Here is a 14783-nt window from a genome sequence, read left to right as displayed (position 1 = left end):
GTAACATATTAGACATCTTTGGATAAAAAAAATAACAAAACAAAACAATGAAAGCCCATTCTTCTGCTTCCGTGCAAAGAACCTGCACCTGAAATCAGCAGAAAACCAGCAGCTAGTGAAGTAACCAAGGACATGTGAGCAATGTAATGGGCCTTAACGTTTATGACAGTCATCCTCCTTTTGTCTGCACATCAAAGGAAGATCAAGGAGTATGGGAAGATTAATGAAACGGAATGTGAGAGGATCACGTGATGCGACTCGGTCTGACACGCTGCCATCAGATGCAGGTACCAGCGTAGAAGCCTACTTCAGCAGTGTCATGAATTCATGACTGCATCAATAGGGATATAAACCTGGTACAAAAAGCTATAAATCCTTTTCTCAACCTGCAATTGGCAGCGTAAGTGCAGTTGCCCTTTTCACTTCAAATGAACTGCTCCAGAGTTCGCTTGAAATCAATCCCAGACCAGTTTTCAAGCAGAGTCTGGTTTGAAAACGGTGCATACCAGGGTTAAGTTAGGGCATTCTCATCGACCCAAACAAACCGCCCTAAGGGGGTAAACACAGCGGGGTACAATTCAACCAGCCATGGCAGGTATGAAAGCAACCTTAGGGATCACCCTGGATAATAACCTCGCCTTTGCTCAACATGCCTTGACTATTGCCAACAAGGATTCTCAGCATTCCATCGATGTGTTTAACCTCACCTACACAATTTGCTCTACCGCCATATCCTTGAACTTGTGCTATTATCAGCATGGTGAACATCACAAACCATCACTAAATTTCTTAAAATCCCACTCATAGCAGCAGAGGTAATTGGTCTCCCCACCACGACTCTGCTCGACCATACCTCCTCAGACCTGGCAAGGAAAACACAGACAATTATACATGACCCTGAACACTCCTTTGACTGCTACTTAACCTTAATTCTTTCAAGTAGCTGATAGGACACTAAGGTGTAACAGAGCCCATTCCTTCTGCTCCCCTTCAATTCCATTACCAACTGGAGTGCTAGGACAGAAATGTTAGGGATGTCTGCTTTTTTGTTGTGTATGAATGTAATTCATGATTTACTGTGTTTCTGTGATCTTTGGGTTAGGGTTAGGGTTAGGGTTATCTCCATGTAATGTTGTTCAATACTATTTTGGACCACACTGGTATATGTGCACGTATTTGCTGCATGAGCCTATGGGGAGAATTTTGTCTTGACATTGTGTTGTGTAGTGCATGACAGTATTGTTTTGTTTCAGCATCACAGTACTGTCGAATGCGATCCATGAACCCCCCCGTCCTCCAGACCTGCCACATCACTCCCCTTCTAGAGGTCCAGGACATTACCATTACAAATTAAGCACTGCACTGTGTGCAAACACGCACGTACACATACGCACACACATACACACATACACACAAGATCAGATAGAGTGCAGCGATGCAGCAATGATCAGACTGTGAGCACAGCAAGACATTCATGTCCAACCACACCACAGGGTCTTGACAATCCAAAAATGTCCAAAAGAAAGCAGGCCAGGTGTTCATGCAGTTTCACCACACAGACACACAGCAGCAAGCAGCAAAATGGCAAACACACTGAGTGTTGCTTTGTCTCCCTAAAACTGTAAAGAAAGGAAACTCTTGGTAGTCTTAGGTGTATCAGCTAGAGCATCACTCAATGGAACATCAATGGAGGGGGAAGCTGATTGCCCATCTTAACCTAAACAAGTCAATGGGCTTTTCCCTTCTTATTGATTTGCTTTGTTTTTCCCAAACAAATATTGACCCTGCTCCCCTCTAGCTGGCCCTGCTGGGACATGATGACAATGATCTTGTAAATTCTCTTTCAGCCTGCATTCATTGTAGATGACTTTTTAAGCCAGGGGCCCTACTTACAGCAATCCTCTGTAACCTAGAAATCTGTAACTGCTCAAAAATGATATCTATAAATCCTGTTAAAAATGATAGATGGTAACATTTAGGTGATTTGGCTTGTATCATCTAGAGTTAGCTAAGTCGATACCTCTAAAGCTCCTTCAGCTATATCAACAAACAACACTTTAATTTACAACCAGAGAGCACATCCACATTCCTAGGGCCATACAAATGCAACAACTGAAATGAATATTTTTACATACTATACAGTGATGACAGTATGTTGCAGTGGTATGCTGGGATGGTGTCCAGCCCCCTGTCACCCAGAAAATGAATAAGCAGACAGAGAAAATACATGAATAATTGAATGGACATACTAATGATGTATTTGGCAGTAATTCATACTCTGTCTGGACTGTGATATTAGGTTTATTCTGACAGAGGCACCTACAGTGTGTCAGGTCTGTACATGGTTGAGGTTTAATCAACCAATGAAATGTATTGGGAATGTATACATATGTCTATTCCAGGGCACTGCAGATAACTTGATTTAAGCAAATACAACCTACAAAGTGCACACAACCCTTATTCTGAAACATCTTAAAGACTGAAGTCATATTTCTTCCATGGGCTCATTTTGGTGGAATTGAATTGTTAGAAACTTATTTACCACACTACACTACCCAGCACCTATTTGAGACAAACAAGGTGTAACTTCCTAGTGCGGCATGTCAACCACTCAGATGCGTCTTGTAATACCTTTTCTCAAGGTTAAATCTTGTGACTGACAAACACAAACAATAAAAAAACTTAACTGAAATGAACAAACCCATTGTGGAAACTAGCTGAAACTAAACTGGATTGAAAACAAAAATTAAAAAGCATGAGAGATGAAAAATACTACACTATAATAACTCTGGTCCTTTGTTAATATACGCTGTCATGCTCCAGAAAAAAAGAAGCGAAAATGTTATGCTCCTTATGATAAAGAGAGGCCATTTATTTGCTGATGTATGGCGATTTCATTTAAAATCATAGCTCAGGTCCTTACCCATATAGTGGTGTTTGCTACTCCATACAAGCGTGATACATCCTCCATATTTGACCTGTCAGCTCCCTCCCTGTTGTGAGAGGGAGAGCCTCGTTGGGAGTGCTGCTCTCCAAAATGAAGGGGATCAACATGAAAACACTTTTTCAGCTTTGGGCCACCATTCCAAATCATGTTGTCTGCTGGGCCAGATCCACTTCATTCATTTTGGAGAATTACACTCTGGGTGAAGCGCTTGTTCTGGTGAGTTGAATGGTCAGACATGGAGGATCTATTACAATCACATGGAATACCAATGTCAAGTAAGCAAACTTGAACCTAAGTCTCTTTCCTTAAACACAACAAAGATGTGTTGTGTAATTGTGAATGCCAAAATGTTTGATGAGCTGATATAAGATGTATCCTTCCCACTGTGTTATGTCCCTCACCATTGGTAAACCAGTGGATGGTCTTGTTTAACTTCTGCCTACTCCTAAAACTCCAATCCACTTGCATTTGTGTATCTCAGTGCTATATGACTGAGGACCACTGGTGTAGGTGATCATAAAACAGAAGCCATTTGTCTTTCCTCCACCCTCGGTGACAGCTCCAGCGCTCCCCTCTTTCTCACATCATTTCACCTTAAACCTTTGAGCGCTCTACGACCACGGCAGTGTGTCTGTCCTGACATGAGCAATGTATTATTACCGTTATAAACTGTGGAGTGGTGTAAATGATACTTAGAGCATGTGATGATGGGCCATGGCAGGAAGATGAACAGGTTGCCCTGCCTTAGTCACCATCCACTGTGGGCTGTCACTCCTGAGTGACTAACAGCAGGCCTATGGCATATGTGTGTGTGTGTGTGCGTGTGTGTGTGTGTGTGTGTGTGTGTGTGTGTGTGCATGTGCACAACATTGCCCAGGCTGAACTAGGAAATCTGTTTGAAAAGGGAACTGATAACATGTGCGTGTGCATGTGTGTGTGCATATATATGAGTACCCCCTGGTCAAGGCTTGGCCACTATGTGCACACGCCCACACACACACACACACACACACACACACACACACACACTCATGATCACACACAGGGAATGTCCCTATCCATCATGTTGGCTGATTCACTGAGGAAAAGAGAGAGAGTCCTCTCTCCTCCAGGCTGAACTCCCTCTTCCTGTCTGTCTATCCATCTTCCTGACTTTCAGAGTGTGTTTGGTAATCCTCCTTCATGTGCCTGAGGCTGCCGGCCCATACTGATGCAGCACTGCCTTCCTTCAACTAATGGGACAGTACTAGAATCCTCAATGAGGGCAGCCCACGCTCGCCACTCTAACCCGGTGGTTATCAAAGTGGGGTCTGGGGACCCCCAGGAGTCCTTGAGGTGTCTTCCAGGGGGTCCCCAGCAAAATGAGGAATAGTTTAATTTCCCTTTATCTTTATTCACTACAAAATGTTAGACTGCATTAAATTTATGAGGGATTATCTTGACATTTCTTCTTTCTGGTTTAATCTCACCATGATTTGTCAGTGTTCAGGTAAGACACTGAAACAACTTTGGACCTTTGGAGCATGAGAAAATTGACAAACATGGGAAAAAGCGATTTGTAAATTTAGGATGACTAAAACTGTTAAGGGTGAGATCAGTGATGCTGGATCAGATTGTTTGTGTTCAAATGCATGTGAAGGCTGTGCAGGCTGCTGGATGACTTTCATAAGCTTTTTAATAATGAACACAAACCCACATGTCTCTATATAACAGTCCATATCCCTGTTGGGACCATTACTGGGGGTCCAGAACATGAAAAAGTTTGAAAACCCATTCTAATCTACTTTGTGCATGTGCGTGTGTGAGAGTGTGTGTGTGTGTGTGTGTGTGAGCATTATTGCTTTCCGCTCTTTGTTTTTGAATGTGTCAACATGTTCCATAGCATTGATCTCCCTGCCCCCCTCCCCCTAACATGGCCAAGCTCCATTTTCTGACTTATCTCATCTGCCATTTGGACAAATTGACTGAATCTACTCCACAAATGCCGCTTTGTAATAAACACGAATGCAGCGACAGGGGCTCTTGATCCCTTCGCTAATGAATATTAAATGATCTTATCATGGTGTGGCAATCAATCGCTGTAGCAGGGGCACGGAGGCTAATGCTGAGGCAAGGGGTGCGAGTGTTATGGGAGCCATCCCACCACCTACACACACACATTAGTCACCCTGCACCATTAGTCTGCATCTCACTGGAGGCTCAACCCTGTGTGCTGTGTATGTGTGTTTCTATTATTCACCAAGCATGTGCTAACCTGCAGTCATTATTAAGTGTGAGCGATACAAAATGGCAACAATTAAAAGATTTTTTAAAATAATACTGCGCTGTATAATTTTGAAAAATGCAAGTTGTGCTTTCATTAACATAAATATCAATGAGATGCAAATGTTAATGTTTGTTCAACTTAGTGGCCTTTTGATTTTTATAGCCGTGGCAAAGCTGCAAAGTTAAAGTTGTCTTGTTACTGGGGAGAATCCTCGTCCTTTGTTCATCTTGCCATCACCTCTCTTGTGTGGTGCGCCCAACCAAATGACTTTAATGCAAGTGTCAAAACTAAAGGAACACTAACTGTAAACTAGCCATCTGCAAATTCACAGATTCACCTATGCACACTCCACTTTTCAGCTTCAGCTAAACATATTTCCCTTCTGACATAACTGTATTTGGTCCAGAACAAGAAAGAATGAAAGGCAGCGCTTACCCTCTCACTGAAAACCAGTAGCAAAGTCAAAAATCTTTGGATGAATATGGATTCTGATCTGAGCTTTAACAATAACATTAAATTGGTAACAAAATCTGATTACTATCAACTCAAAATCATATCAAGAAGAGGATTCCTGTCCGAACAAGACTTAGAAAATGTAGCCATACCTTTGTTTCCAGAATAATAGACTACTGCAGTGGTCTGTTATCATCGTCCCAAAAAAGCTATTAGACAGCTGCAGCTCATTCAGAACGCTGCTGCTGCTGGGTTTTTAATATTTTAACAATATTAAAAACCCGCCCCCCCCTCCAGGTCCCCAGGTTAAGGACAAAACATGGTGAAGCAGCCTTTAGCTGCTGTGCTGCACACAACTGGAACAAACTGTCTGCAGATCTGAGAAGGGCCCCCTATTTTCAATCATTTCAAATCAAAGCTGAAAAGTTTTATGTTTGCAAATGTATTTTATTAAAGGACCATGCCAGTGATTTTTGAATATTTGGTCCATTTACTACGATTTCCCTACATTTTACATTGCAACAAGCCACTCTGAAAATCATGTGGGAGTACTAAAGATTTCACAACATATAATCAAAATCTAGTCAAAGTCTAATCCAATCTAATCTAATCTAATCTAATCTGGTCTAATCTAATCTAATCTAATCTAATCTAATCTAATCTAATTTAATCTAATCTAATCTAATCTAATCTAATCTAATCAAAATCTAAACAGACACCCTATAATGTTCTGCCTCTGTGGCGAACAAAGTTATCACCATTCATAAACCACAGATCTGATAACTGGCTGTGTAAAGCAAACGTTTCCCCAGGGACTATTTTCCAGTGGAGAGACCGTATCACTCCGCTCACTTTCAAGTCATGAAAACAGTGCTGCTACTTTTAGGAAAACTGATGTGGAGGACTTTATTACAGTGATGGAATACTGGTGTGAAGAAAGTTTGAAGTCTCTGAAAGTCCATTTTCATCTCGTAGTGGAATGAATGGAAAGCGATAACTAAAAAGGATAAAAGGGAGGATAAATGATATCAGAGTTCTAAAATATGACTGCTTGCTTTGGGAAAAAAAAGCAGAAAAGTGAAGTATCTACACTTTGTTGATATTAGGGTTAGCAGAGTCACCGGTGTGGTCCTTTAATGTTTTAGTCCACTTGTAGCTGCATTTGAACCCTTTTTACTTTACCCTTTTTACTAAATTTGAGCTAACGCTGTTTTTCTTTTAATTGTGCTCATCATTTTTATTCCTTGCTTCTATTGCTTGCTTGTTGTTACATTCTTTGTGTGCCTTATGTAAAAAACTCGGGATTGCTCTTGTGCATGAAATGTGTTATGCAAATAACCTTGACTTGACTGCTGAGAATCTTTTGCAGCTGTAAAAGGTGGCTGTTTTACGTGGAGCCCAGTGTATGTGCATCAGACACCGGGCCTGTTAATGCGTCTGAAACGCGGATGTTTTGGGACCGTGAGGCTAAATCCGAGCTTTGGCCCGGCCAGGGAGCTGCCCTGCACGTTCTGAAGCTGACACCATGTATGAGTATGGAGGGCTGGGGGCTGCATGTAGCGACAAGGTACAGACCACAGGGTTGGCGGCACAGCATGCAACGTCATACCAGTAATTAATACTTACATAAATATCTGCACCATAAAATCCATCCTGGTAAACAACACTGCGGATGCAAACACAAACAACAAACAAACAGACAAACAAACACACAATAAAACAAAACATTCATATTAGTGCATGTTGACATGCAGGCACTGGGCTAACTACCAACCCCTGTCTCCGCAGAGAGAGGTTCATTCAATCAAAAAATAAATAAAGAAATAAATTAAAAAAACACCAGACACGAGAGAGGCGGAGCCAAATGAGGAAGTGTTGCAAGCACCCTCCTTCTCCACTGTCTGTGGGCTGGGTAAGGAGGCTGGGGAGGTCCAAAAAGCTCTCTCACAAGGCTAGGGTTATGAGGCGTTCTTCAGCAGAATTAGATTTCTACTAGTGAGCAAAGGTCTATCTGAACCACCACTGCCAAACATGCAGTGTCTCACTGCGATGGCTTCAGGTCAGGTGCCACAGCTGAACAGGAAGAGCATTTCTTTTCATCATACTGACATATTTTGAATACACACACATACTTTGTAGCTCAGATTAAAAAAAAAAAAAAAATAGCATTATAAAAAAAGTATTTTTTTTTCTCTTTTAAAACTTTTTTTTCTTTGTGGGTGAGGTCAGCGGGATCCATGTCTTCAGCTATAGACAAAACATCATGTAGTGAAAATCTTTTTCAGAGGCTTTATGTGTAGACTATCTGTTCTTTATTGTTACGAAGCAGCACATCCTATTTGTTAGGCATACTACTGTATAAGTTGAAAAAAGTATTTTACGTTTTGGGGATTTGTCATTTTGAAAAGAGACATCAAACTAGATGTGATATAAATGTGATATGTGTAATATCACATACCTACGAACTATACCTTTAAAAGTTTTTAATCTATTACTTGCTTGTACTGAACACAACTGGCATAAAAACTGAAATCTTTGGAGGTGTTTTTTGGTCATCATTTGTACATATCTATATCTATATCTATCTATCTATCTATCTATCTATCTATCTATCTATCTATCTATCTATCTATATATACAGGGTGACACAAAAAAACGGGAACTTTTCAACAATCCAATAAAACCAAGAGTGATGGAAGAAAAATATTTTATTCATAGTAACTGAAACCTTAAAACATGCCATTTAAGAAACAATGATGGAATATTCATTTTTTAAAAATTGTGCTGCCACTTGCTCATGTATGCCAATACGCACTTCAAAGATTCCCGTTTTTTTGGGTCACCCTGTATATATAGATAGATATCAATATAGATAGATAGATAGATAGATAGATAGATAGATAGATAGATAGATGTATATGGAAGTACAGTAATCTAGCTGTAGAAGTTTATCATAACATCTCAGCACTCAACAACTCTACCAAAGTTTCTATTGTCGCCTGCGGTGCCTCACACAACAATGGCCACTGCTGCAGATTAGCTCTAAAACCACGGCTGAAACAATCATCATCTCATTGCTCCATGCGCTTTCTCATTCATGGTCAGTGACAGCATCTCCATCTCATGGAATAAAAGCGCCATATGTCCATAATTAAAGAGGTGCGGTTACAAATGCTCTGTGTCTACGTGTGTGTGTGTGTGTGTGTGTGAGAGAGAGAGAGCGAGCGGTGCACATCTCGCCCCTGATAAAAACAGCCAATACTACAGCAGAGAGCGCTAGCATTGTGATGGAGCCGCATTTAATGTTAAAAGCTCCTCCGAGACCCGGCAGACTCCACGTCGGCTGCAAGCGTCCAATTTCACCAGCAATTAGACTGGTTTGAGACCATTTGTTCTATCTTTGATAATCTATAACATCTCAAATGTCAAGGCGGCCCGGAGGGTGTTGTCCTCCCATCTCGGTCATTAAAATGTGTTCTGTGTGACCGCAGCCATGTTATGTAGCATCCACGTCGGGCTGAGAATTGCACGCATCGGCTTATTGATAGGTTGTCATGTCAGGTCTCCAGAAAGATAGGGAAATAAATTGTATCGATACACACCCGCACACACACCTTCCCGTGCTCTGGCACAGGATTTCAATTGGAGTCGGCTCGTTGCCCCCCCCCCGAGACGGACGTTTCTAATAAAAATACATCACAGTCCACATTAATAATTCACCATATGACTGCCGCCAGGCCAATTAAACAGTGCAGCAGCCTTAATGAAACTACAATCTGTACTGCATATCTCTTTGTCAAGACCGTGCCCAAGTGTTCACCCAAAACCCTGCCACTCCCCTCCGCTAGGCAGACGCACGGTCGCACTGCTGTTAGCGCAGGAGCCCGTGCTTTACAGTCTGCTGTTAGGCTGCGATCACATCTCTGGGAGGCAGCCCGGGCCTTTTTGTTTTCAGCGCGTGGTGTGTTTTGTCATGCAGCCCTGAGCTCAACACGTCTCGGCTGTACATGCGTCTTATTGAGGCAAGAACAGCCGCTGAAACTGGCACTACTTGGGCGGTAACCTTGGACGATAATAAAACTGTGTTGTAGCCACATCCTCTGTCTCAGAACGGACGTCTCACTCTTTTCTTCAACAGCAAGAAAAGCAATCACTTTCTCTTGTCCGTTTTTTTTTCCCCGTTGTTTTACCCTTTGTTACTTTTGAGCCCCATTTTTCATATGTGGCTTGACAGACCCAAGATAATCTAATCTAATTGAGTTGAATGTATCTGGCTGCTCCTCATCCGGCTAACTGTATGCGTTGAGCGAAGTTTGGCGGATGGATTTGTTAATCTTCTTGAGTAGCGGCGTGCTCTTGTTTTGAAATAAAGTGAAGCCGAGTAGAGAGTGGACACCAGGATCAGCAGGCGTCTGATTGGCTGAATGGTGCTGTGACATAAAGAGACTTGGCTTGTTTCACTGCTGCAACCTTGGAAATGAGAAACCAGCAGATAAAATTAATGTGTAAATAGGCTGCATCTAAAGCTCATGCTGCATCACAGTTAAACTAATATTAAAAAATATATATAGTATATATTCCATTCTGCTTACATGATTAGCCTATATCAATTGTATGACAAGTTTTCACTGAATTCAATAATCCTAACTTCAGCTCACTCAACTAAATAGATTTCAAAGTGTGCAGTTTGTGCTCGTGATGCTAGTACATTTCAGATGTGTTTCATTTTTTGTTGAAAGGACAAATCTCCATCAGGGTAAAATTATTAAACTCTATCTCGGGATTTCATACATGCAATCAGACACATTAAGAGTGAATTTTATCAGTTTCAGTGACTGATAGGGGAGAGTGGGGCAATTTGTGCCAAGGGGCAAATAGTGCCACCCCTGTTATCTAGAAAACCATAGAAGAAGTTGGTCATGTGACCACATATTTTTGAAGAGGCATCCATTTCACTCATCCTGCAAAGAAGGGAGACACATGGCTTGAGAGGTAAGCACATTTCAGTTCAAAAAACATTTTTTTGCCCTCCAATGTAAAATTTCCATGATCAAGGTTTTTTGATTGCTGTGTTTGAACAATTATAGAAAACTTTGAAAACAGTTCACACAGGTTTTAGTACTTTAGTAAGCCACACCATGAGTCTATACAGTTAGCATGATGTTAGCTCAAAACAGCTGGGGGATGCATTTTTTTCAAAATGGTGGGCTTGGGATAATTTGTGCCAAAGGGCCTGGGGTAAATTGTGCCAGTGGCACAACTTGTGATTATATACTATATATTACTTTATTGTATTTTATTGTTATTGTACATTGTCTTCTTACCTTTGATCACTAAAACTATTCAGATTCAGATGAAGATGATTTGCAGGTGCTCATTTTGGAATTTTTGTTCTGGGTATGTGTTCATGTGGCGCTCGGCCTTGTTATAGAAAAGTGGCCTGTGATCTTGTTAAAATAATAAATAAATGTTAAATAAATAATTTTGTATTGAATTTCTTTTGCTTTTATACAGCATTATCATTTGTGAGATTAAAATGATCTGTTTTACTTCAATTATCAATGGCACAATTTACCCCAGTGTATTCTCTCTAATGGCACAATTTACCCCAGTGTACATCTTAAACTATATGTGCATATTTTAGTTGTAGGCATTGCTGTAATCCCCTCGCTTTAAAGGCACTTTAAGTAAAAATTGGCACTACTTACCCCACTCTCCCCTATACCAAACTAATTGAGATTAGTTCTATTTTTTTTTTTTTTTAATTATGATTTTACTGAAACTGATTTATGTGGATATAACATGTGTGATCTTTTTTAAAAGGCAACTTGAGGGTGTCAGTGTTTATGTTGCGTATATAATTGTGTCAGTTATTTTAATATTTGTTTTTCATTCCACAAAGGATCTTGGTGTTCTTTTCTAATGAAAATATAATTATTCACATCTAATAGCACTTTTATCTAGTGGCTCCTTTTGAGGAAAGATGCAGCCATGAATGAGTTCATGAACAGGGGAAGCTTAAAAAATGTATGGTCTTAATCCTGCTAACTCTGACTAAACCTGAGAATCTGCAGGTTTGAGGTTTTTAAGGGGCGGTTGCCGTGGTAACAAGATAGACTAAATCTTAAACTTGCTTTGAAGAACTGAAAAATCCTGGGATTATGTCAAACTGTCAGCGAACTAATCCAGCTAACTCGGTTATGTGAGAACGAGGGACAAGAACCAGGTTAGCTAACGAGAGAGCTTGCGAGCATGATGTGCAGCTGTCTGTGACCTTTTGACCTCTTGCTCTCTTTGCCACTAATAGCAATCAGCAGGAGAAAAAAATCCGATCATGAACTTGATGAACTTCCAGCCAGCCTCCTTAGTGACCAATTGCTTGCAGTCATAAAGAGCGAAATAAATAAAGGAAAACCAACAGAATCATGACAATCAGATCTGACTGCCCACAATACACGGCTACTGTTAGCTTGTCTCAAGAGCATCCAACCACGGAGGGCCGGCCGGGGCTCACGGTGGCGCTGGGAGGTCTGTTTTTGTTTTGTTTGTTGTTGTTGTTGTTGTTGTTTTGGCGACTGCTAAAACTGCAAAAGTGTCCAGCAAGAACAGGACCTCCCGCTCCACCATCAGCACAACCTCGCCTTCCAGCCCCACAGCACAAGACCAAATTGACAGTCATTTCTCATGAGTCCGTGCAAAGAGGCACGTCTTGGAACATGCCCACTGGTCGAGTCCGCATGCTGTGGAAGAGGGGAGCACATTACTGTTGTGAGGCAAGGCCCGCATGCACTGCTCTGCCGACGCTCAACGCCGCGAGTTAGGACTTGCCATTGAAAAGGGAAAGAAGAGAGGGGGAGAGGAGAAAATGAGAGGCTGAGGAGAGGAGGACAGAGGGAGAGAGAGAGAGAGAGAGAGGGGGAGAGAGAGAGTGATGGGGAGAGGACGCTCACCCTCCGTAAGCCGGGATGTGGGGAGGCGGAGCGGCCGCCCTGAATGTGTTGTAGACGGTCCGTCCCCGACCTCGTAGGTGGGCCCCTCTGTACGCTGCTGCTGCACTGGCTGCTGGGTAGGGAAAACCTGGGACTGGAGAGAGAGAGAGGGAGAGGGAGAGAGAGAGAGAGACATATCAATAAATCAGTACCTTTATATGCTCTACTATAACTGTTACAAAATGAATCCTCTGTGACGGTAATCTGCTACTACTCAAATGAATCACTTTGCAATATCTGATTAAGAATTTAAAAATCTCTGAACAAATTATTTGTATCACATGGGAAGCAAGTATAAATCAAGAACTTGACATTTGTGGTTTGGAAAATATGAATAAACATTATTTTTCTCACTTCTAATTTAGACAGCGTCCAGGTCTTTATCATTTACAAATATCTTTTTCTTTCAAGGTGTTTAACCTGGATAATAACAAATGACTAACCAATGATCCACAGAGGTAATTATGATTATTGATTGAATTTCTTCAGTTTTTCGCAATACATTAATATGACAATATGAATGTATTCATTTATTGTCGTTAACAAATGATTAATCTGTACACTGTGAATGTATGTAAATAAGCTGATGATCGATTGCCTATTAGTTACCTATTCAAAATTAATGAATAAATATCAAATTACTTATTAATTTATTCATAACTGTTACTATCAATTGCTGCTGAAAAATTTAAATGTCTTTATTAGATGACTGTTGAAACATAATTTGGTATTTGTAGGCAAAAAAAAAAAAAAAAATGTTTGGACTCAGAAATGCAGTCATGTCAGATTTCTATGCAAAAATCCCTCAGTGATGAGAGTTTCTTGTTGTTTAGAGTGAAAATATGTACAGTTCCCTCTTTGGGAAGGTTCTGGAGACGTGTGTGTTTTAAAACGGCGCTGACGAGATATGCTCCGCTATTTCCCACTGGCATCTGAGACTATGTGAGCTGCTGTTCCATTTCTGCTGCTCCTCCATTTCAAGAAAGGTGAGGAGAAAAGGAAGAGGGAGCGAGAACAACAGTGGAGCAGGGCTACTGCCACCGTATTATTATTAACTTATCATTAATCTTAATGGGGGGAGTGGGGGGGGGGGGGGTGGTTGACATAAGGCTTAATTTGAGGGCCGGGGGTGAGCGAAGGTTGAGTGGGAGATCAAGGCACCGTTTCCAGCCCTAATTATACATCTTCTCCAAAAGGAGATCTAATAAAATGCTAATAGAAACAGTGAATCATTCATTGACCTGATGAAAAATGGAAGGTTTGAGCTAAAGGATAAGATTTTCTCAAAGAAAGACAGGGCAAGAGGGGGGGCGGTAATTGTTCCTATTCATCTTTTGTCACCTTGATTTTTGGCCTAAAGACCCCTATAGTCACAAGGACAACTATTCCCAGCGTCGCTCCTCCTGGTTTTGGACGCACACCAAACCAACAGGAGGACCTGGCTTGGACAATAGCACAGACCCTGTTGGCCAGCTCAGAGAGAAAGCCTTCATGAGTCACACAAAGCGTTCAGAAGTGGATCATTTCCCTGTAATGCGACACACTCTGCCCACATTTACAACTGTCCCTCTATCCTCACTCAGTTAATCATATCAAAAATGACACTGTAAATCTTAATTCTCACTGTAGCTACGCTCGGTGTCAGTACCGGGTGTGAGCTGGTCGCGTCACCGTTCCCCCGGCCGGTGGAGCTGGACGCCGGTTGTGTTTTTGCTCCATTCCATCTGTCTGTTTGTTTGCTTGTTTGTTAGCAGGATGTCTGGCAACGTTATGAGGGGAGTTTTGCACAAAACTTTGTGGAAAGGTTAGTCAAAGGTGAGTTATTTTCATGCCGACTGGTCAGAGGGAGGTGTGGCGCTGGGCGTGGCTGATCACCTCTGAACGGAGTCATGTGACACGGCTGGGTTTTGGCGGTGGAGTGGAATGGAAAGCATCAGTGGCTGTTTTCTGGTCAGCTGGAATACGGAGCACACCGAAACAAAACACCGGCTCATCTGGGTTTGGTGCGGGCTAATTAAAGCTTGTGTCGTTTCTTTCTGCATAAGTTTGACAAATCCCCAGTATACACAGAGGCTTCCAGCCAAACTAAATGCTCTGAGAAAAAAAAAAAAAAATCTGGTCTTCGCTG

At 41.6% G+C, this 14783-nt stretch overlaps 1 protein-coding gene across 2 annotated transcripts in view; it reads right to left on the bottom strand.

Moving 5' to 3' along the window:
* The window catches only part of rbfox1 (RNA binding fox-1 homolog 1), a 441392-nt gene that overhangs the window by 24350 nt on the left and 402259 nt on the right, over positions 1 to 14783 (bottom strand). For both annotated transcript variants that reach the window (XM_030058693.1, XM_030058692.1), the window contains 2 exons: positions 12617 to 12749; positions 7293 to 7332 (listed from right to left, as the gene is read on the bottom strand). In XM_030058693.1, the coding sequence (XP_029914553.1) occupies positions 7293 to 7332; positions 12617 to 12749 (173 nt within the window). The remainder of the gene's footprint in view (positions 1 to 7292; positions 7333 to 12616; positions 12750 to 14783) is intronic.

Source organism: Myripristis murdjan, chromosome 8, assembly GCF_902150065.1.
Source record: "Myripristis murdjan chromosome 8, fMyrMur1.1, whole genome shotgun sequence".
Taxonomy (NCBI): Eukaryota; Metazoa; Chordata; class Actinopteri; order Holocentriformes; family Holocentridae; genus Myripristis; species Myripristis murdjan.
The sequence above is the reverse complement of the archived record's forward strand: the minus strand, read 5'-3'. Positions and strand labels throughout refer to the sequence as shown.